Raw genomic sequence first — 19,514 nt, 5'->3', positions numbered from 1 at the left:
AGGTTTAGGGTCTGTTATTCTCTGACGGCTCGTGCCGCTTTTCCCTGCGGTTTTTGGGCTGTGTGGCAGGGTTGAGATGGGGATGACTGCTGGAGGCGATGTTGTTGCTATCCATAGTGCACCGTAGTGCCTTTGTTGTGTTTCTTGTGATGGAGGAGGCCCTTGCTCGACTGACCACTCTGATTATTTTTCCTTTGGAGCTCACCCCACTTAGTTTCTCTAATAGTAACCGGTTGACCTCATAGTCTGTTCATCGTAGGATATAAATACGGCTTCACATCCTGCTTCCTCAGTCTCTAGTATTCACACAAGACATTCGTTCTCAACCATTTGATAACTTTCATACATCCACCATACTATCTATCTCTAATCACTATCATCTTTAATACCATCAAAATGAAGTTCACCCTCGCTTCCACCCTCCTCCCCCTCCTGGCCGCCGCTGCCCCCGCCCAGCAGCGCGACTCCAACTCTTCTACTCCCTCTACCTTCGGCATCATGTCCGCCCGCTCTGGCTCCCCCATCCACCTCCTCCCCTTGAACGCCAACAGCGGTGGTTTCTACCTGGGCGGAAACACCTCTTCTTACTGCCCCATCTCTTCCGGCTGCCCTGCTGGTACTGAGACCGTTTTTGCTGGTGATGGCTCTGCTTTGGTACGTCCCATGTCCACACCCATCCTCTCACCCTGACCCGATTCCCCCCAACCCCTATACATAGTAAGAATTACATACTAATGAAATAATAAATAAACAGGACGTCGAAGTCCCCGGCGGCCAACAAGTCTACGTCGCCCCCAGCGGTGCCCTGACCTTCACCGTCCCCCACTCGGCCTACATCCCCGCGGGCTCTTCCACCGGCCCCTTCAAGTACACCCCCGGCAAGCCCTTCGGCACCTGGACTTTCACCGGTGCCGGTGCCACCGGCTTCATGGCTTGCCCGGACGAGGGTAACAAGTGGCAGGTCTTTGCTGCTACGAAGAATGCTACCGTGCCTAGTGGCAATGTTGAGGATTGTCTGGGCTTTGATGCCCTTGCTGTTGCTACTAATGGTTCCGTTGCTGCTTGGGAGTATATCTAAGGTGGTAGTACTTTCTGGTAGTGGTAGTGTGCTAGTGGATGGGGTAGAAGGGGGATGGGGGGTATATAGTTGTGGTGTATATAGAGTGGAATAGTAGGGTTTGTGGTTGTTTTGTATATGTATGTATGTTAATGTCATTAATGATTCGTTGATGTTGTGATTGATTGGGTTTATTGCAATATTTGTTTTAAGTTATTTGGTGGGAGTATGCTGGGAGTATAGTTGTTATTGTTATTATGATATTGTCAGTCATAACAGTGTCATGCGTTCTATAGTATAATACGAAGTAAAGTGGTAGGTTAATTCCTCCATATCCGCACCGCCTTGTCCTTCCCCCCACTTCCCACCTTCTGTCCATCCGGACTCCAATCTACCGCAAATACCTCGTCCTTGTGGCCCGGTAGATCCTCTTGCAACTTGCCTGTCCGTACATTCCATACTTTCAGTGTCGTGTCCTTGGACGACGAGACTAGTAGCCGGGAATCGGCCGAGAAGCAGCACTGGTACACGGCGCCCACGTGGCCGCGGAGTGTCGTGATGAATCTATCGTCTATTAGTTTTTGTATATCATTTTTGAGGCTGTGGTAAACTCACTTTCCGTCACGCGCGTTCCATAGCTTAACGTGGTTGTCGAAGCCCGCCGACGCAATGTACGCCATGTCCGGCGAGAACGTCACATGGTTCACCTCCTTCTGGTGTCCCAACAGTCGCGCAACGGGCTTGCTGGAATTCCCAGGTTCCCACAGGTACATGGTGAAGTCGTCACTTGCGGACACAAGCTTCTCGACAATCTTGTTGTTGATGGTCGCCGCCTGCTCGAACCGCTGCTTGGCTGCCGCGATCTTCTCGGCATCGGCCTGCGGCACCTTGCCGGTGTGGTCGTGGTAGGCAGTGCGGAGGACAAAGTCGGTAGACAGGGCCAAGTGGTTGACGCGGTGGGCGTGCGCAGAAAGGGTCTGGATCAGGGTGCCGTTCTGCGCATTCCACACCTTGATAGTCTTGTCGTGAGATGCAGTGTAGATATTTCCGGTTCCGCCCCAGCGGACGCAGGTCACCGAGCCCTTGTGCCCGGTGAGAACGGTGTCGATGCGCTTTGAGACCACGTCCCATATGCGGACCGTCGAGTCCTTGGATGCGGACGCCAGGCGCGGCCGGCCGGGCTGCTGAAGATGGTATGGCTCCCAGGCCAGACTGGTGATCCATTTGGCGTGTCCCTTCAAGGGCGCGCCCAATGGGGTGCCCTTCTTTGCGTCCCAGAAGCGCACAGTGTTGTCCATGCTTCCCGTCGCAATCATGGCGCCGTTAGGCGAGTAGCTGACCGCCAGCACCCAGCTGGTATGTCCCTTCAAGGTGTGCAGAGGCGTTCCAGTGTCGCAATCCCAGACGCGAGCTGTGGAGTCACCGCTGCCGGTGACCATTGTGGATGAGTTGACAGGGGAGAAGCTGGTCGCAAGAATTGCCTCGCCGTGTCCGGCGATCGAGGCGGAGCATCGCGAGACGGCCTTGACGCGGAACACGGCCTGGGGAGTGAAGTAAAGATGTACAGTATCTTCGGTCGTCTTCAAGCCGGGCTTCAAGAGGGAGTGATACAGGTCGGAGAGGATATCGATTGTCTGGTCGTTCTTGTCTTTGCCATCGGATTGGTATGTGAACCGGTACGGTACTCGCTCATCTTCTTCCTGCGGCGCAAAAACCAATTAGTCTCTGTAGATGTTGAACAATGCCTCGCAGCATACCTACATTGCCTTGTAACGTATTCAACAGAGTCTCGAGATTCTTCACACTGGCATCAGCGACTGGAACGGACACCGCCGGCCCGGTCGCAGATCCCGTCGCCTGGTCGAAGAATTGCACACGAATGCTACCCAAATTCTCTGGGATACTCTGGATCTCCTGCTGCTGACGGGCCCGCTCAGCGGTCTCCGTCCTCTGACGCTTCGACGGGGGAGGTAGAAGAGTCGCCATTGTGCCGCTCTTTGTTGGATGGTTTTTGTCGTTGAAGATTTTCGCCGAAAAAAAAGATAAAAGATAGCCGTCGCTATCGCGGGGAGTCTATCGCCGCTAGTCCGCTTTCGGACGGCAGCTCTACTATATCCTGCATCATTCTCTACTATATCCTGCTGCTCTTTTCCTGACCACCAATACGCAGAATGTCGGCTTCATTTGTTCGGAGTTCGTCCATTGGAGCTGCTAGCTCTGTTGCTCCCTTTTCCAGAACCAGCACATTCCCCAGAACTACGCCGAGGCCGACGACAACGGCAACAAGCGTTGCATCCCAGGACATCATCTGCGCCGTCAGTGAGTCCAGAGGCATCTCTTCCACGGTTGGCCTTGCTTTTGTCAATCTAGCTACTGCAGAGACAGTTCTGTGTCAGATCTGTGATAGCCAGACGTACGTTAAAACGGTCACGAAGATCGGGGTATTCGAACCGACTGAGATACTGTTCGCAACCTCTGCCAAAGAATCCAAATTGTTCTACATCATACAAGAGAATATCCAAGATACTACGTTTACCTTTATAGATCGCAAGTTCTGGTCGGAGAGAGCTGGCCATGATTATGTAGACCGACTCGCCTTTTCTGGGGATGTGGAACCCATCAAGATCGTCCTGGGAGGGAACTATTATGCTGCTTGCTGCTTTGCTGCGGTGAGCACTACAACCGTCTGGCTAACCCGACTAATTTATGTAGGTATTGAAGTATGTCGAGCTGGAGCTGAGCAGAACCTTTACCTGTCACACGCTTCGTATCAGGTTTGAGCCTTCTCAGGGATCCATGTCAATTGATCTATCCACCATTGTCTCCTTGGAGTTGATCCAGAATATACACAATGCGAAATCGAAGGATAGTCTCTACGGACTGCTCAATGAGACCTTGACACCTATGGGTGCAAGGCTTCTCAGAGCCAACGTTCTTCAGCCTTCAACAGAAGAATCCAAGCTGCAAGCACGATACGACGCTGTCGAGGATCTGTCTACAAAGGAAGACATGTTTGTCTCGGTGAGACAAGGTTCGCCTATAATCCCGCTATATACAACTTAGTCTAACCATATCAAACGTAGCTCTCAAGGGCTTTGTTGATGCGGACAAGGTCCTTACTTCTGTACGTGGATTCGACCGTTTCTGATAGCCTGACTGACGATCCAGCTTATCCTTGTGCCCAACAAACGTGCCTTCCAATATGTTGAGCAGTCTGTCAACAATGTTATAACGGTCAAGACATATGTCGGGGCAATCAAGTCGGTTTGCAAGGCACTTACGGCAGCTGAGAGCAGTCTTTTAACAACCATAAGAGAAGTAAGCGTATGCTGGTGCTGTCCTAATGTAGCTAATGAATATACAGCTATGTGCCCCGGCAGGCCACCGGGCTGTCCAGCAGATGATTGAAGAAACCCTCAACGAGCATGTCACATACCAGACACGTCCACTTGATCTCAGGAACCAACGCATCTACTGTGTCCGGGTAAGTCCCTCGTGCAAGTTCCTCTGCAAGCCTGACATAGTTTCTCTAGGCTGGTGTGAACAGCCTTCTCGACGTCGCTCGACAGACATACAAAGAAGCTAATACAGATGCCGCGGATCTGGTAGCAGAGCTAGCAGGTCTGTACATTGATTTCGAGGCTGCTCATGTCTAACATTTGTAGAAACGCACGGTATAGCCCTTGACTTGAAGTTCGACAGAGCTCGCCAATACTACATTAGTCTCCCAGCTACAGCAATCGAATCCTTGCCAGACGTCTTCATCAACGTCTATCGCAGAAAGAACCGTATAGAGTGTCAAACACTAGATCTCGTCAAGCTCAATCAGAAGATCACAGATGCACACAATGAAGTCATCAACATGAGCGACGAAACCGTGCAGGAATTGATCCACGACATCTGCTCAGAGATCTCAGGACTCTTCAAAGTAAGCGAAGCTATTGCCATGCTTGACATGCTAGCAGCATTCGCCCAACTAGCAATATCGCACGACTACATCCGGCCTGAACTGACAGACACTCTCGCAATTAAATCCGGACGTCATCCAATCCGCGAGAAGATACACACGAAGAAATTCATCCCCAATGACGCCTACGCAACACAACAATCGCGCTTCCAGATCATCACAGGCTGCAACATGAGCGGAAAATCCACCTACATCCGCGCCCTAGCGCTGATGACCGTAATGGCACAAATAGGCTCTTTTATCCCAGCAGAATACGCATCATTCCCCATCGTCCACCAACTATTCGCACGAGTTTCCACATGCGACGACCTCGAAGCAAACGTATCAACTTTCGCCGCCGAAATGCGCGAAATGGCCTTCATCCTCCGCAACATCGAACCGCGCAGCATGGTAATCGTTGACGAACTAGGTCGCGGCACCAGCACAACAGACGGCCTCGCCATAGCAATCGCCATCGCAGAAGCCCTCGTAGAAAGCCACGCATTAGTCTGGTTCGTGACCCATTTCCGGGATCTCGCACTGATAATGGGCGAGCGCAATGGGGTCGTGAGCCTTCATCTCGCAGCCGAAGTATCTGCCGATGCTTCAAAGATGACCATGCTCTACAAGATAGCCGAAGGTCCGATACAAACCAATTCTACGGCCTCGCCCTAGCAAAACTCGTAGATCTCCCCCCAGGTGTCCTCGAAACCGCCCAGCAGGTATCAGAGAAACTCAACCAGCTCGCTAAACGCCGACACAGCAAGTCCAAAGCCCTGGCAGTGACTCGTAGACGGAATCTGATCCTCTCACTGAAAGAACAACTCCTTCTAGTCCGCAACGGAACTATGGAAGGCGAGACCCTTCGGAAATGGTTGAAGCGACTCCAGGATGACTTCGCCTTGAGTATGGCTGCTATCGACGAGGATGCGGCCTGTGCCAGCGATGAAGATGCACCGGTACCCAGGGGAGTCTATGAGGACACTAGTTCTACCGGGAACCTTCTTTTCGATGATGAGGGCCTTGAGGTCCATCATAGCTCTGAACTGGGAGAGCCCTTTGCGCAGACTGCTGGAGATCACCTCGACATTCCTGAGTCAGAGGACCCGCTCAACGACTCTAGTTATTGTATATCACGACCATTCGCTCCTCCCTTGGATGTCTCTGAAGGGGATACAGATGGACTTGCCGCATCACCTTCTCAGCATGACAGAGATGATTCCACAACTGACGATCAAGATACCGCTTCCTCCATGGATGAAGACTCCTGACCGGCTCATCCCCATCAAACAAAGTATGACTCTAACAGTATTGTATTGTATTTGTTTGTTTACATCCCCGTATTTCCAACCCCAGATTGAAATGTACCTATCTCCACCCGCCCCCTGCATCAACGGAAAGGAAAGAAAAGAAAAAAAGAAACCATCCCACTAGCTTTTATTTACCTCACGAAAGCAACTCTAGAAGTAAAAGACCATTTTCGCTCAAATACAAGCTGAACAAGCAACGACATCATCAACAAACGTAGGACCCAGAACCGACGATGCATAAACACAAACCCACGTCATATGTGTAAGGCGAAAGAAAAGAAAATGAAAAGGAAAAAAGAAACAGTAGAGTGGTGGGGTATGCATCGTCATCATCATCCGAAGTGGAACAGAGTCTGCTTCCCCTTCTTGTTCTTGCCCTTCTTGCCACCGGCAGGGAACTCGGGGAAGTCATCCTCTGCATTGGACGAGCTAGCACCGGCGTCGTTCCGAGAAGCCCAGGCGTTCGCGGCTGGCTTGTTACGATCTTCCCAGCGGACGGTGCCGCGAGTCAGACCTGCCATGAGGACGTTGGGCTTGGGAGCAGCAGGGAGAGCAGGGAAGGCTTCGGAGCTGGTGGCGTTGACTGGGCGGGCCGGGGCGCGCGAGGCGGAGCGGGAAGAGGTAGCGCTGCTGAAGGCAGAAGTAGGAGCTGAGGGAGCTGCAGCGGCGGCGGCGCCCCAGGGGGTAGTGGCGGCGGGCTTGGAGGTTCGGGGGGTAGAGCGGGCGGTGGTTGAGGAGAGAGGAGGGAAGGGGTTGGCGGCGGAGGAAGAGGTGGATGAAGAAGGCATGGCGCCGCTTCTGCCGACGTAGGAACGGGAAGACTGGGCTGTTGAGGATTTGAGGCGCAGGACACGCTTTCCGCCCGCTCCGCTGCCGTTCACGGTTCCTGGGGACATGCCAGGGAGCATACCGCCGGGGCCGGGCAGAGCCGGGTAGTCTTCATTGATGGCACGCCAGTCGTTCCAGGCTTTGAGGAGCGCGTTGCGCTTGCCTTCGTCTTCGTAAATCTCGGCGAGTTCTTTAATGAGTTTGCCCAGTTCGGTGCTGGAGGTATCGAAGAGTGAAAAGAAGGCGTCAATGAGTTCAGTGGCGGAAATGGAGGAGGTGCGGTAGCTGGAAACTCGGGCACGGAATTCCTTGAGCTTGTTCTGATCGTTGCCTAGGAGGTTCGAGGCTCTTTCAACGACGGCTGCATGGCGGAGACGGCGGGCTTTCTCTTGAGGAGTAACGGAGGCCGAGTCTGCGCTGAGGTTGAGGTTCTCCATCTCGGCAACTGGAGTGGATGCGGGAGGGGTCTGGGTGGGTGTAGGACGAGCCGGAGCACGCACAGGCTGAGTGTCGTTGCGTGTTAATTGGCCGCCGAAGCTGCGGGTCGAGACGGATTGGGCACTCTGGATGGCCATTTGGCGTTGATAAGCAACCTCGTCTCTTCTCAAGGGCTGAGCGCTGGAGACAGGCAAAGGCTCCGCGTTAGGATCGCGTCCACGACCAGCACCCCGACGCTGGCGCTGAGGTTGGTAAGGAGTTCTGTAATCAAAGGTTGACAAGTCAACGGTGCGAGCGTCACGTCTGGCGTCCTTAGAAAGGCCGTTGGGATGACACTCAAGTTGATGTGCCTTGAGATCCATCTGGGACTCGAAGACGACGAACTTCTTCTCGAGACACTCGCGGTCGAGACAGAGGAAGTGGTCTTTCTGGAAGTGGTCTTCGAGAGCGTTGTAGTCGATGTAGTACTGTTGTTGGCGGCCGCCGGAGCGACGGTCACAAATGTGGCATCTTTCGTGACGGTCACGACAATGTGCGTATAATTCGTCATCGCCATAGAACCGTTGCCGGCAGAAACCACACTCAGGATGACCTCTGAATCCACTCTGGTCTATGGCACCAGGCACGTCATCTCCATGCTTCTCGTGCTTGCGCAACTCTGCATTGGTGAAGAGCTCATGTTCGTGCGTGAACACTTTCTTGTTCCGCGTGCAAAGATCACTACAACATTGAAGTTAGTATGCGCCTACACAGCTCATCACATCTAACTGTAAGAGGAACTTACCACATCACCCTGCCATGCTTGCTTTTGACGTGGCGATGCAGGTCAGGCCATCCCAAGCAAGCTACATCACAACCTCTATCCGGGCAATTGTACCGCAACAACAGTACTGTGTCTTCAAAGATATCGTTGTTCTCGTACTTGATCCCTAGGTTTTCGTCCATCTGCGAGAAATCGGAGTCCTTGAAATCCTCATAGCGCTTGGCATGGTCATCCGTGAAGATAACATAGTTGGATTCCGTCTAGTCCAAAGCGAATGTCAGCGCAAAGCCACGACCAAGACCAAAAACGATGACCAAACGGATCACATACTCGACAATGAGCACAAGCTTTATTCTTATACAAGGCCCTCAATCTCAGCGCACAAATATGACAAGTCCGGTGATTACACGGCGAGACCGAGGTGTGGTCGACCTTCGAAGCACAAATGAAGCAGACTTCGCCGTCATCGTCATCATCAGACTCTTCTGTCGTGACAGGCTGCTTTCCCTTGCCTTCTGACGCTGTCGGAACATTCGCATCACCCTGTCCACCTTCAGCAGCAGCCTCCGACTTGTTCCCCGAGCGATTCTGCTTGTCCCGTCCTCCGCCGCCGCCTCCGCGACGGGGTCCCTGGCCCCTAGATCTTGCACCCCTTCCAGCGCCATCATGAGAATGGTGATGGTGACCATCGGTGTGTCCCGGTTGGCGAGCAGCTCCAAAGCCTCCTCCGCGGCCTCGTCGACGGCCGCCCCGGCCTTGGCCTTGCGCTCCGGGAGCTTGGGCGGGCTGGGATTCGGACATTGGAAACGTGGAAAGATTGAGGGGCGGTTACTCGGAGTGATCAGCGAGGGTGATGTTTGGAGGACAGTGCCCAGAATTTGCTCTCTTAGGAGGAGAAGCGCGTCGCGCTTTGGTGAGCCTGTGCGACCAGACAGCGAATTTCGGCGGAGGGGTGATAAGCCGGCGTTGCTGTGGAGGGACCAGCTTTCACGTTACGAGCGGCGGGCAAAAAAGTTGGATCGGCGGCATGCTTAGTGAGCATCGCTGTCCAGTTTCTCTCCCCGACTTATTTAATTTTCTTAATTGCGTTAAGCCCGGTAGGGGGGGCACATAGGTAATTAATTTACTGGTGAATTCAATCTAGTTACTGATATGACTCATTTTGACTCATTATCGCTCATGCAACTACAAGGCAGATCATATGTGTGGCTTAGCCATGGGATGCATGCATATTACTAGCCCCTTCGGCTACAACTGTACTGGCTGCTCGTGCGATAACTGAGAATGTATCATGCAATGACGCGATGCGATGTACGTAGCCAAATCAATAAGCGAATACGATCTCTAGGTAGCAACATCCATCGCGCCTGTCCACAAGGCAGCACCAACTCCCGCTGGAGAGAAAAGCAGGTCAACACAAGGAAAGATAAGGCAATCATTCGCCAATGAGCGTAGCAACAAGTGCGAAAAATATCAATATGAGAAGCAAATAATAAAGTCTTGGAGCAAAATGAAAGAGAGTTAGCGCCTGGGTTCCAAATGCTGTGTAGTAAGCAAAAGTCGGGGAATCGTTAAGGCAACGACTTGGTCGCTGCGATTGCCTTGTCCGGAAGGCAAGAGTTCGCGTCTAGATACCAAAGATTATTCATCGGGACTATACAAGTTCTGGCTGAGGATTTTAGTCATCGTGAACATGTGTATGCGATCTTGCTTGAACACGGCACGCATCGCGTCGTCACAGCGAATTTGTCGCCGGTCATTGGGATCCTGAAGATCATGCTCGTGGATGTATTGCCAAAGCCGCTTCACTGTCTGCGGTCGCGAGAGCTGTTCGAATGTCAGTATGTCTTACCTAACCGGAAATGGGAATAGCAGCCATACCGTCACCTCGCCGTCCAACAAAGCCGAAAGCGCTGGGGAAAGATTCAGGGGTTTCTAGACAGCCGTCAGCACCAGTCACCTCCATTAGGAAGTGTTTGCAGCATACGTGAAACCCGCCAGATCTGTTGACCTTCTTTCCTGAGTCCGAGCCCGATTCCAGTTCCGAATCATCCTCAGCCTTCACTTTCTTGGACGTCTTCGCTTTGGTAGGCTGCTTCTTCTTCACGGGCTGGCTTCTGCGTGTACTGGCTCCGCGGGTTTGGCGCGCACGCATGTTTTCCTCGGCCTGGAGTTTGGCTGCGAACAAGGCATCCGCATCGATATCATTGTCGGGCTTCTTCTTCTTGATAGGAGGGGTCTTGCTTGAAGTGTCCGAGCGCTCTTCACTCTCCGCTTGGCGTTTCTGCGACATGGAAGATTGAGCCGGAGAGGACGGCTCAACAGGAGTCACCGAGTCGTGGTCTTTCCCATGGCCATTGGTGGAAGCAGATGTCGCTGGTGTCTCCGATGCGGTTTGAATGCCCTTCTGTGCCGCACAGACGTCGAAGCGCTCCATGATAAGCTGCTTGATGGCAAGCTGTATGAATAAAGTTAACATTAGCATTATATTTAAGGTCTACCGCCGTGAATCAATAGAGCAAAGAGCAATATGCGACAATAATGAAAGATCGGGGGCGCAGACCTTATGCGGGGTAAGATCATAGCCGATCTCATCCTGAAGGCCGTTGCGAATAGTTTTTGAGGAGATGGTAGTCAAATCGCTTTTGGCCAGAATTGAATCAATGATCGGAATGTATTGATCGCGGGCTTCTGGGGATACTATTGCATGGGAAAAAGAAAAAGCCATGATGTCAGTTGAGAGCGATCTCGGCGTGGAGCAATCGACCGGGAACATCAGACTTCCGAACTTACGCGACATGGTGGACCGGGTTGCTTTGCTTTGCAGCACCTCTGCAGGAAACGACACGACTGAATGAAATTTAATGTTGTCAATTGCTGACCGGACTCAATGTAAGAGTTCGGAAGGCTATCAGCAGCGGGATTCAGCTCGAGGTGGTCGTGCACTGAGGAGGACCGTCTAGATCTGGGCGTAGCGCTGGCGCTTAGGACCGGCGGGGCATAAGAGAGAGGAGATACGTAAAGGCCCCAGCAGGAAGTAGAACAGGGAGAGAGAGAGATGGATCAGACAAAACAAAGGGGAGTAAACGAGGAGATCGTGACGGCCGGCCCACAACGACCAGCAGCTATCACCCGCAGCAGCAACGGAAAGCGGGACGATGCGTGAGGATCGCGAAATGTTATGGCTGGTCCAAGCCGATTGTACAAGTCGGTTACAGAAGACATAATCAGCCGGGCGAGAAGCTGGGGGCGGGTGGCTTAGATAAGCACCATCACGTGGTGGAGCTGGAGAAAGAATAGGCAGTTTACTAGTGGTATCGTGAGAAATGGTCATTTACCGTCACTTTACCGCACGGAAAGTGAAAGCAAGCAGAGACAATGGGGAGATGACTCAGCCCTGACTCAGCTGCCTTCGCACACAGAAGGCGCTTGTGGTTTGGGATTTGTTCTTTTGCCCTAAAATCAGCCAAATCGGGGTCGACCAGCAGAAAATCCAGAACAGCATCTTTCATCTTCAAGATCATACCCTCTCCACCCTCACCCCCCCATATCGCCGTTCGCTGCGACTGCAACCATGGCGCCCAGTTTTGACACCCTGTCTGAGCAGGATCTCCACGAAGAGGAGGAGGAGGAGGTTGACTTCTCCGGTGAGTGCGCCTCGCGTTGTTGTCCCATCATCCTCTTCTCACCCCGTTTCCCCCGTGCCCCTCGCCGCTGACTCCGCCCGATTTTCTCCATCCAGATCTCAAGGAGCAATATGAAGTGAAGCTTGAGGAGGGTTTGGACACATTTGTTGTGATCGATGGACTTCCGGTCGTCCCCGAGGAGAGCCGGCAAAAGCTCATCAAGTTCTTGTTGAGGAAGCTCAACACGGTCGGCCACACCTCGGAGGATGCCGTCTTCATGCCCATCAACGACAAGAACATGTCCGAAGGGTATGTTTCAACTTAGGAAATTCGATTGCGGTTGGGAAAGGTTGTGGAAACATTAACATGTCGTTTCAGTTTCGCCTTCGTTGAGTACGAGACCCCCGAACAGGCCGTCGCTGCCGTCAAGCAACTGCACGGTGTACCCCTCGATAAGAAGCACACTCTCGCCGTCAACAAGTTGATGGATATCGATCGTTATGGCCGGGAAGGACGCATCGACGAGGAATACAAGCCCCCCACCATCGAACCCTTCAAGGAGAAGGAGCACCTCCGCTCATGGCTGGGCGACGCCAACGCCCGTGACCAGTTCGCCCTTTACCGTGGCGACAAGGTCGGTGTGTTCTGGAACAACAAGAGCAACCCCCCGGAGAACGTCGTCGACCGCGCGCACTGGACTCAGCTTTTCGTCCAGTGGTCCCCCAAGGGTACCTACCTCGCCTCCGTCCACCCCCAGGGTGTCCAGCTCTGGGGTGGTCCCGCCTTCTCGAAGCAGAAGCAGTTCCCCCATCCTTTCGTTCAGCTGGTCGAATTCTCGCCCGGTGAGAGCTACCTGACCACCTGGTCTGCCCGCCCCATCCAGGTGGAGGAGGGCCACCCCGTCCTGACCTACGAGGAAGACGGAAAGAACATCATCATCTGGGATATCGTCACTGGCAAGCCTCTTCGTTCCTTCGTCTCTCACGATCTGACTGCCGGCCCTAGTGCTGAGGGCGAGCCCAAGAAGAAGGTCCAGTGGCCCGCTTTCAAGTGGTCCGCTGACGAGAAGTACGTCGCGAGAATGCTGCAGCACCAGTCGATCTCGATCTACGAGCTCCCCCGGATGAACTTGCTGGGCAAGACTTCCGTCAAGATTGATGGTGTTATGGACTTCGAGTGGTCCCCCGCCACCGTTGTCCGCGAGGGTGTCAAGCAGTACGAACAGCTGCTCTGCTTCTGGACTCCCGAAATCGGCAGCAACCCGGCCCGTGTCGCCTTGATGAGCGTTCCCTCGAAGGAGATCGTCCGTACGCGTAACCTCTTCAACGTGTCGGATGTCAAGCTGCACTGGCAGTCGCAAGGTACCTACGTCTGTGTCAAGGTTGACCGTCACTCCAAGTCCAAGAAGTCCATGGCCACCAACCTGGAGATTTTCCGTGTGCGCGAGAAGGGTGTCCCCGTCGAAGTCGTCGACAGTCTCAAGGATACCGTCATCAACTTTGCTTGGGAGCCCAACGGAGGACGTTTCGTCGCCATCACCACCGGCGAGGCCCCCAGCGGCACCGCCGTTCTCCCCAAGACCTCCGTCTCTTTCTTCGCCCCCGAAAAGAAGGGTGTCTCGGCCGGCAACTTCAAGGTTGTCCGCACCATTGAGAAGAAGACCAGCAACGCCATCTACTGGTCTCCCAAGGGACGTTTCGTCGTCGTCGCTACCGTTCACTCCCAGACCAACTTCGATATTGACTTCTGGGATATGGACTTTGAGGGTGAGAAGCCCGAGGGTGAGAAGGATCTGGCCGCCAACCTGCAATTAATGAAGACCGTTGAGCACTACGGTGTTACGGATATTGACTGGGATCCTACGGGTCGCTACGTTGTCAGCAGTGCTAGCGTGTGGACCCACTCGGTATGTTCTTTTTTCTTAGTATCTTGTCACGACTGCGTTACTGACATGTTTTATGTAGATGGAAAACGGCTACAACATTCACACCTTCGCCGGTCAGACCCTCGCCGAACACCCCACCGACAAGTTCAAGCAGTTCATCTGGCGCCCTCGTCCCCCCACTCTTCTCAGCAAGGAGGAGCAGAAGCAAGTGCGCAAGAACCTCCGCGAGTACTCGAAGGAGTTCGAGGAGGAGGACAAGTACGCTGTCGACATTGCCAACACAGCCGTTGTGGAGACGCGCAAGCGCGTGCTCAACGAGTGGACTGCCTGGATCCGGAGGGAGAAGGAGATGCTTGCGGAGGAGAAGGACGCCTACGGTGTGCCGGAAGACGTCGACTCTTCCAAGCAGGCCAAGGATGCCCCTGCTGTGTCGGAGGACCAAGGCGAGACAGTGGTGGAGGAGATTGTGGAAGAGATCATCGAGGAGAACGAGGAAGTCATTGGTTGATTGGGAAGCCAGCTTCGTATCTAATGTGTTCTATTCCATCCATTTCCTTTTCTTTTTCATTTCTTTTTATCCTTATCTCGCATCTTGTCTGTCGATATCCTCGCCCTTTTTTCTTTACCTATCCTCTCTGAAGTCCTCACACTTCATCCTCTCTTCTTCCCTGTGAGACTTCATCTGTGATCCATTTGGATTGGTTCCAGCGCGCGCGTGGGGGCGCCTGTGTCTGGAGCATTTCAAAAAAAGTGAATAGAATCTGTGTTTGCATATTTCTTTCCCGAGCGTGAGGGGAAAACTTTGATGTGCATGATGTTGGTAGCAATGAGAGATGACAGACAATGATGACTACTGCAATCATTCAAGTTCAGTTTATACCACTTCATACTATCTCAACCAATTACCCAAAATTAAAACTATCCAGAAGTCAACAACACCAACCACCACCCCAACACAACCCACCATAACCCCTTTATACATTCAACCCTCTGAGCCCCATTCCCAGCGGACCCCGTATTATACGGTCCAGAATAAGTACTCGACGGCTGCACATTAATCTTAAAGAACTCCTTATCCCCCAACTTCTTTTTCCCCCCAATGATATTACCCCTAGGCGAGTATTCACAAACGACATACCATCCCTGCGGTCTCTCCGTTCCATTGATCCCACCTCCACCTCCTCCTCCCGCTTCACTTCTCTTCCCATTCCCATTATCATCATCATTAGTAGTATTAGTAGTATTATACCCACAATCAACAGCCGCACACCCCACCTCCCTCGTCTCCCTCCACACCAATTGCGTAAAATGTCCCGTCTCCTCCGTGAACCCCGTCGGCTCCTGGAAATTGTATTTCTGTACTTCGTCGCCCCAGGCCGCTACGGCGGACGAGACGTTGGGGTACCCGAAGGCGAGGTTTTCGCCGTACGGGCCGTTCTGTATGTACATTATTTATTAGCCTTTTTTTCGTTCTTGTGTTCTAGTTCCTATATCTTGGGGGAAAAGGTGGAGGGGGGTTGGGGGAAGAGTACTATACCGAATGCTGCCATTTACATTCCTGTGCCCAGTTCAGGGCGTATTGGGTTAATGTCGTGTTCCAGATTAGGTCGCTTGCGTTGTGGGCTTTGCGGTAGGTGTTGCTGACGTCTAGGATAGAGGATTGGAAGAGAGCCGGGGAGGTGTAGGAGGGGGGTTCTTGCGTGGTGGTGGTGGTGGTGGTTGTTGGTTGTGCTGTTGCGGTTGCGGTTGTTATGATGGTGACTATTACTGTTGCTTTTGGTTGTTGTTGTTGGGCTGTAGTGAGGGTGATGAGGAGGGCGCTTAGGAGGATTATGGTAGTTGTAGTGGTGAGTATCCTTGAGATTGTACGATGGAGCATGATGATGATCTCATATAATGTTATGCGAGTATAGAAAGTTTAGTATAGTATGTGAGAGGATATTTCTCATGACGAAAATGTAGATTGTATAACTGATGGATCGCAGTCAGTCAGCAATTGTCAGACTGAAACAATGCAGTGGTGAGTGGTGAGTGGTTGTGGTTGTGGCGCCAATGGCTTGGTTCCAGGTTGAAACACATTGCTTCTTCTTCCCTTTGGCTCGGGGTGGACAGTTCTTTATGTCTCTCCTGGCTTATTATCGTCATTGCTTGGAGCTTATGGGCTGGATTCTGGGGGTGGGAAACTGATGTCAGGAATTAGCCGGATAGATTTAGAGTTTCCTGGAGATGCGATCCGTCGGGTGGGTAAAGTCGTTGTATGAATGATGCAACTGGTTGGTTATTAGTAATAACCTAATTGCCAAAGAGATTACTAGTACTGTGTAGTTTGTTGCAGTCTTCGTGGCTGGCTGGCTGGATTGGAATTGTTGTATGCTGGTCATGTCAGCTTTGATGTTGGGTAGATTTTGGATATACGGGTCTGGGTAGTAGTATCAATCTGTGGCTCTTTCCTCTGCTACTTTATTATATCATCATCTGTCTATTCTCTAACCATGAAAATGGCAAAGCCCTGGGGTATTAGTAGCTCTATATACACCGTATAATCGTAATGCTGGACATATTCTTCACATAACGTTGCACCCAATTCCATACATGGCTCGTTCGACGTCTCGTTTCACTTGGTACCAATCCGCCCGTCGCTCGGCGAATTCGTACACTTCCTCCACTCGCCAAATCCCATTGAACCGGTCCGCATCGGCGATGATGGTGGCAAGCTCTTTGGCATCAGAGGGGTCGATCAAATAGATCTGCGATAGTTCCCGGAACGCCTTGAAGTAGAGGAGAAGGTCGTTGTTCCTGAACGTCTGGATGAATTTGAAGTAGTGATTCATATCGCTATAAGAAGTCAGCTTCGCCATTAATCTCAGAGACACATAAAATCCTACCTGATGAGCTTCAACGACCCCTCAGTGCTAATCCTCTGCCGCTTCAGGTGCTTGCATAGAGCAGCAAACAGGCGGAGCCCGACCTCTTGGTTGAAGACATCCAGCATACTCTTGTCTGTGCTGCCAACCAACATCTGTGTATGAGAAGAGACCACATCCACCACGGCCGCTGCAGCCTCGGTGATACTGACGTCCATCGTTTTACGATAGGGGTCAGTAGAGACACTAGGATTGAAGTCGGTCGCCAATTGTCTCGTTGCTAGAATGTAGTCCACTTCTTCCATAAGAACGTCGATTCCTTTGTTAAGCCCAGCAGCGACCCGTTCATCCAGGCTCTGCTCGAACTTTTTCTTTTCCTTGACGGCCGGGTCAAGGAAATCATTGCGGTCCGTCAGTTTGGTGCCGATAAGTTCCTGTTCATAAAAGACATCGATCATCTGGAGAATCAGATCACCAACGTTCACCAGCTCCAGAAAGGTGACCAGCGGCTCAACGCCAGATTGGTCGCGTTCTCCTTGTTCGCGCGGCCTGTAGTTTGACAAGTGGTCCACGGCCTTATTAAACCCACCGATCAAGTGACGGTTTCCTAGAATGCGCACGAGGGCGACGAAGACCGCCTCGCACTGTTGTTTTGCAGCAGCTCCATATTCGCCTCTGATCTTCACAAACTGCGCGGCTCGCTCCAAGCTGGACTTTGCCGCATGAACCAGACTAAGAGCAACTTCTATGCTGAAAAGAGATCGAATACCCTCAAGTTTAGACTTCATGATCGCGGCTTTTGCCGCAAGCTCTGTGGTTGGCGCCTCCATAATAGGAGGCGTCGTGGGCGACGCGATGGTTGAGAACCTATTGGGACTCTTCAGTGACGAGGAGTCGCTGGCGGTGGGTTCCGATGGTGCCTTTTGCTCGTTCGCCTTGTTTCCTGAAAAGCTTGGAAGAATATTGACGGGAGCCATAATAACCTTCTTGAAAGAGGTTAAGAAGTCACGCTTATCAGCCTGCCTATTGATGTTCGACATCAAGAATGACTCCGTCGAGGCTGCCTGCTCCGATAGCTGTCTATCCCAGTCCCCCACGGCCGCCTCAGATAATTTCCGGAAATGATCCAATTCCTCTGCGAGATATAAGTCCATGTGAGGTACATAGGCTTTAGCAATGACATGATCCATGAATTCATCAAAACTGTCGTCCAAATTCTGAACTGGCAACAATGTGTCCGAGAGATTAAGGCATTGAGCAAATGTTCCTGAGACGGCAGTCAAGTAGGACTCGGTATTTGAGCCATGTAGCTCATCAAAAATGGCAGTCAGGAATGGGTAGAGCACATCCTGCCCAACCTTTTCGATAAACGGTGTCGATATTTTCATCGAGGGGGGGAAAGCACGATTGATGATCGATACTTCCTCGTTATAGGCCACACTCAGCCGAGTGAAGAAGGCCTGCGTATGTTCAAGTTTAACCCGTTGCGAGAAAGGATCAATGCAGTCCGAGACTTTGCCGAGATCTGATTTTCTGGTAACGAGATGGTTGTGCTGTATGAAGAGTTCTACAGCTGCCTCTCCGCCGTTCAACGTGTACAAAACGTGGGCATATTTTCGCATCCTGTCATCAATATCCTCTGTCTCGTATGCATGTCTAAACTCCTTTATGGCCGATATTTCGAACATCGACACAGCAGACTGCAATTGTTCAAGCCGTCCACGCCAGCCTTCGTCTGCATCGCATTCGGAGAAGGATTGTAGTTGCGACAGTATCTGCGCTTGGTGCTGTGGATCGGTGTAATTCTTGAAAAGCAAGCTATCCGGAGAAGGGCCGTTCGTAACGATGTCATTGTAGTATGGTGCCAGCGCTGCATGTACCTTTCCGTACTCCTGGCGTGCGTCTCCACGAACAGACTTGACTTGTTTCAGCGCGCCGATGACGGGATCACTGTCTGATCCATCCGATATATCAGCATTGGCCGAAGTGGTTAGATTGATCTGGTCGAATCCGTCAGAGATCGATTGTAAATCGGCCCGGGAACTCCGTGAGACGTTGGGTGCAGGTTCGCCGTGCGGTGCTTGCGCATCCTCAACCTCTTGCTGCTCAACCGTTCGCACATCTGCAATAGTTCCGAACGTTTCTTCCGTATGCTTTCTTGCCTCCACCTCGTCCCAACAACCCATCCGTTTCAGTTTCTGCACCCATCGCGTGTCATCGTATGCCATCTCGCGCAGGAGTTTGGAAGACCGGGCTACTCGTATGAGATCGACAGGGGAAAGGTAATCAAGGATTGAGGACATGATCTCTGGTCATTGTTAGAATATCCTGCAGTGAATGCGATCCATCTCCCCGTTCGGTATTTACAGTTGAGACGTACCTGCTGGAAGAATGGCCCTGGAGATTTCTTCCATCGAGGCCATCTTGAGGGAAGCCAGAACATCCTTGCGCGGCTTCACGCCGGCACCTGGCCCAGTCCTCGCTTTCTGCATCTTGTAATTTCACAGTCGGCATCGGGAGGGACGTCGAGTTAGTCCGTCAAAGGCTCCAGAAGCTCAGCGCGGACAAGCCGGTCAGGGTCCCAGCGTTCCCACCGACTAGCTCGCTCCGCGGGGCTGCCCCAATTAGTCGAACGTAAACCCGAGTAATCGAGCGACACCGGAATTGCTGGCAAAAATGGGGGATCATGAAACATCGGTTCGCATGGCGGAATCATAGCCCCTAAATCTGAGGAATGGAACAATCCACGGCGCCGAGCAATTGCGTCGGTTGGTTGTGGCAGTTCGTCACTGTGGGC

At 52.2% G+C, this 19,514-nt stretch overlaps 6 protein-coding genes across 6 annotated transcripts; 2 read left to right on the top strand and 4 right to left on the bottom strand.

Annotated features, from left to right (window-relative positions):
* Nucleotides 1-188: 188 nt before the first annotated feature.
* Nucleotides 189-1,328, top strand: BO87DRAFT_457167 (putative IgE binding protein). The gene is made up of 2 exons (XM_025628784.1): nucleotides 189-654; nucleotides 755-1,328. Exons 1-2 carry the CDS (start codon nucleotides 397-399, stop codon nucleotides 1,076-1,078), a joined length of 582 nt encoding a protein of 193 aa, XP_025482334.1. The 5' UTR covers nucleotides 189-396; the 3' UTR covers nucleotides 1,079-1,328.
* A 49-nt stretch (nucleotides 1,329-1,377) lies between these two features.
* BO87DRAFT_354352 (E3 ubiquitin-protein ligase HEL2) lies at nucleotides 1,378-9,318 on the bottom strand (the record flags this gene model as incomplete). Its single annotated transcript, XM_025621279.1, has 6 exons — nucleotides 8,673-9,318; nucleotides 8,364-8,602; nucleotides 6,713-8,299; nucleotides 2,819-3,050; nucleotides 1,673-2,691; nucleotides 1,378-1,621 (listed from the first exon to the last, which is right to left on the bottom strand). Exons 1-6 carry the CDS (start codon nucleotides 9,141-9,143, stop codon nucleotides 1,378-1,380), a joined length of 3,792 nt encoding a protein of 1,263 aa, XP_025482333.1. The 5' UTR covers nucleotides 9,144-9,318.
* A 190-nt stretch (nucleotides 9,319-9,508) lies between these two features.
* On the bottom strand, nucleotides 9,509-11,541 carry BO87DRAFT_374546 (SWIB/MDM2 domain protein). Its single transcript, XM_025622806.1, has 5 exons — nucleotides 11,136-11,541; nucleotides 10,906-11,042; nucleotides 10,330-10,800; nucleotides 10,224-10,277; nucleotides 9,509-10,169 (listed from the first exon to the last, which is right to left on the bottom strand). The coding sequence occupies exons 1-5, from the start codon at nucleotides 11,140-11,142 to the stop codon at nucleotides 9,984-9,986; spliced, it is 855 nt and encodes a 284-aa protein (XP_025482332.1). The 5' UTR covers nucleotides 11,143-11,541; the 3' UTR covers nucleotides 9,509-9,983.
* A 270-nt stretch (nucleotides 11,542-11,811) lies between these two features.
* EifCb (translation initiation factor eIF3 core subunit b) lies at nucleotides 11,812-14,756 on the top strand. Its single transcript, XM_025622805.1, has 4 exons — nucleotides 11,812-11,989; nucleotides 12,085-12,277; nucleotides 12,347-13,874; nucleotides 13,933-14,756. Exons 1-4 carry the CDS (start codon nucleotides 11,917-11,919, stop codon nucleotides 14,359-14,361), a joined length of 2,223 nt encoding a protein of 740 aa, XP_025482331.1. The 5' UTR covers nucleotides 11,812-11,916; the 3' UTR covers nucleotides 14,362-14,756.
* Nucleotides 14,757-14,771: 15 nt separating this feature from the next.
* Nucleotides 14,772-16,025, bottom strand: BO87DRAFT_457163 (putative extracellular SCP domain protein Pry1; the record flags this gene model as incomplete). Its single annotated transcript, XM_025628783.1, has 2 exons — nucleotides 15,391-16,025; nucleotides 14,772-15,290 (listed from the first exon to the last, which is right to left on the bottom strand). The coding sequence occupies exons 1-2, from the start codon at nucleotides 15,730-15,732 to the stop codon at nucleotides 14,772-14,774; spliced, it is 861 nt and encodes a 286-aa protein (XP_025482330.1). The 5' UTR covers nucleotides 15,733-16,025.
* A 280-nt stretch (nucleotides 16,026-16,305) lies between these two features.
* Nucleotides 16,306-19,493, bottom strand: BO87DRAFT_457162 (exocyst complex component Sec10 family protein). Its single transcript, XM_025628782.1, has 3 exons — nucleotides 19,098-19,493; nucleotides 16,739-19,025; nucleotides 16,306-16,688 (listed from the first exon to the last, which is right to left on the bottom strand). Exons 1-3 carry the CDS (start codon nucleotides 19,207-19,209, stop codon nucleotides 16,418-16,420), a joined length of 2,670 nt encoding a protein of 889 aa, XP_025482329.1. The 5' UTR covers nucleotides 19,210-19,493; the 3' UTR covers nucleotides 16,306-16,417.
* Nucleotides 19,494-19,514: the final 21 nt, after the last annotated feature.

Source organism: Aspergillus neoniger (genome assembly GCF_003184625.1).
Source record: "Aspergillus neoniger CBS 115656 unplaced genomic scaffold BO87scaffold_8, whole genome shotgun sequence".
Classification (NCBI taxonomy): Eukaryota; Fungi; Ascomycota; class Eurotiomycetes; order Eurotiales; family Aspergillaceae; genus Aspergillus; species Aspergillus neoniger.
This window is presented reverse-complemented; position numbering and strand designations above follow the sequence as displayed.

Excerpts from the sequence above, each read along its gene's own strand:
- BO87DRAFT_457167 (XM_025628784.1), top strand. The coding sequence starts at position 397 with ATGAAGTTCACCCTCGCTTCCACCCTCCTCCCCCTCCTGGCCGCCGCT. Across the intron at positions 655-754 it reads CTGGTGATGGCTCTGCTTTG|GACGTCGAAGTCCCCGGCGG; the intron begins GTACGTCCCATG and ends ATAAATAAACAG.
- BO87DRAFT_374546 (XM_025622806.1), bottom strand. Across the intron at positions 10,801-10,905 it reads ATGATCTTACCCCGCATAAG|CTTGCCATCAAGCAGCTTAT; the intron begins GTCTGCGCCCCC and ends TTATTCATACAG. Across the intron at positions 10,278-10,329 it reads ACAGATCTGGCGGGTTTCAC|AAACCCCTGAATCTTTCCCC; the intron begins GTATGCTGCAAA and ends ACGGCTGTCTAG.
- BO87DRAFT_457162 (XM_025628782.1), bottom strand. The coding sequence starts at position 19,209 with ATGCAGAAAGCGAGGACTGGGCCAGGTGCCGGCGTGAAGCCGCGCAAG. Across the intron at positions 19,026-19,097 it reads CAGGGCCATTCTTCCAGCAG|AGATCATGTCCTCAATCCTT; the intron begins GTACGTCTCAAC and ends AACAATGACCAG. Across the intron at positions 16,689-16,738 it reads GGGTCGTTGAAGCTCATCAG|CGATATGAATCACTACTTCA; the intron begins GTAGGATTTTAT and ends GACTTCTTATAG.
- EifCb (XM_025622805.1), top strand. The coding sequence starts at position 11,917 with ATGGCGCCCAGTTTTGACACCCTGTCTGAGCAGGATCTCCACGAAGAG. Across the intron at positions 11,990-12,084 it reads GGAGGAGGTTGACTTCTCCG|ATCTCAAGGAGCAATATGAA; the intron begins GTGAGTGCGCCT and ends TTCTCCATCCAG. Across the intron at positions 12,278-12,346 it reads GACAAGAACATGTCCGAAGG|TTTCGCCTTCGTTGAGTACG; the intron begins GTATGTTTCAAC and ends ATGTCGTTTCAG.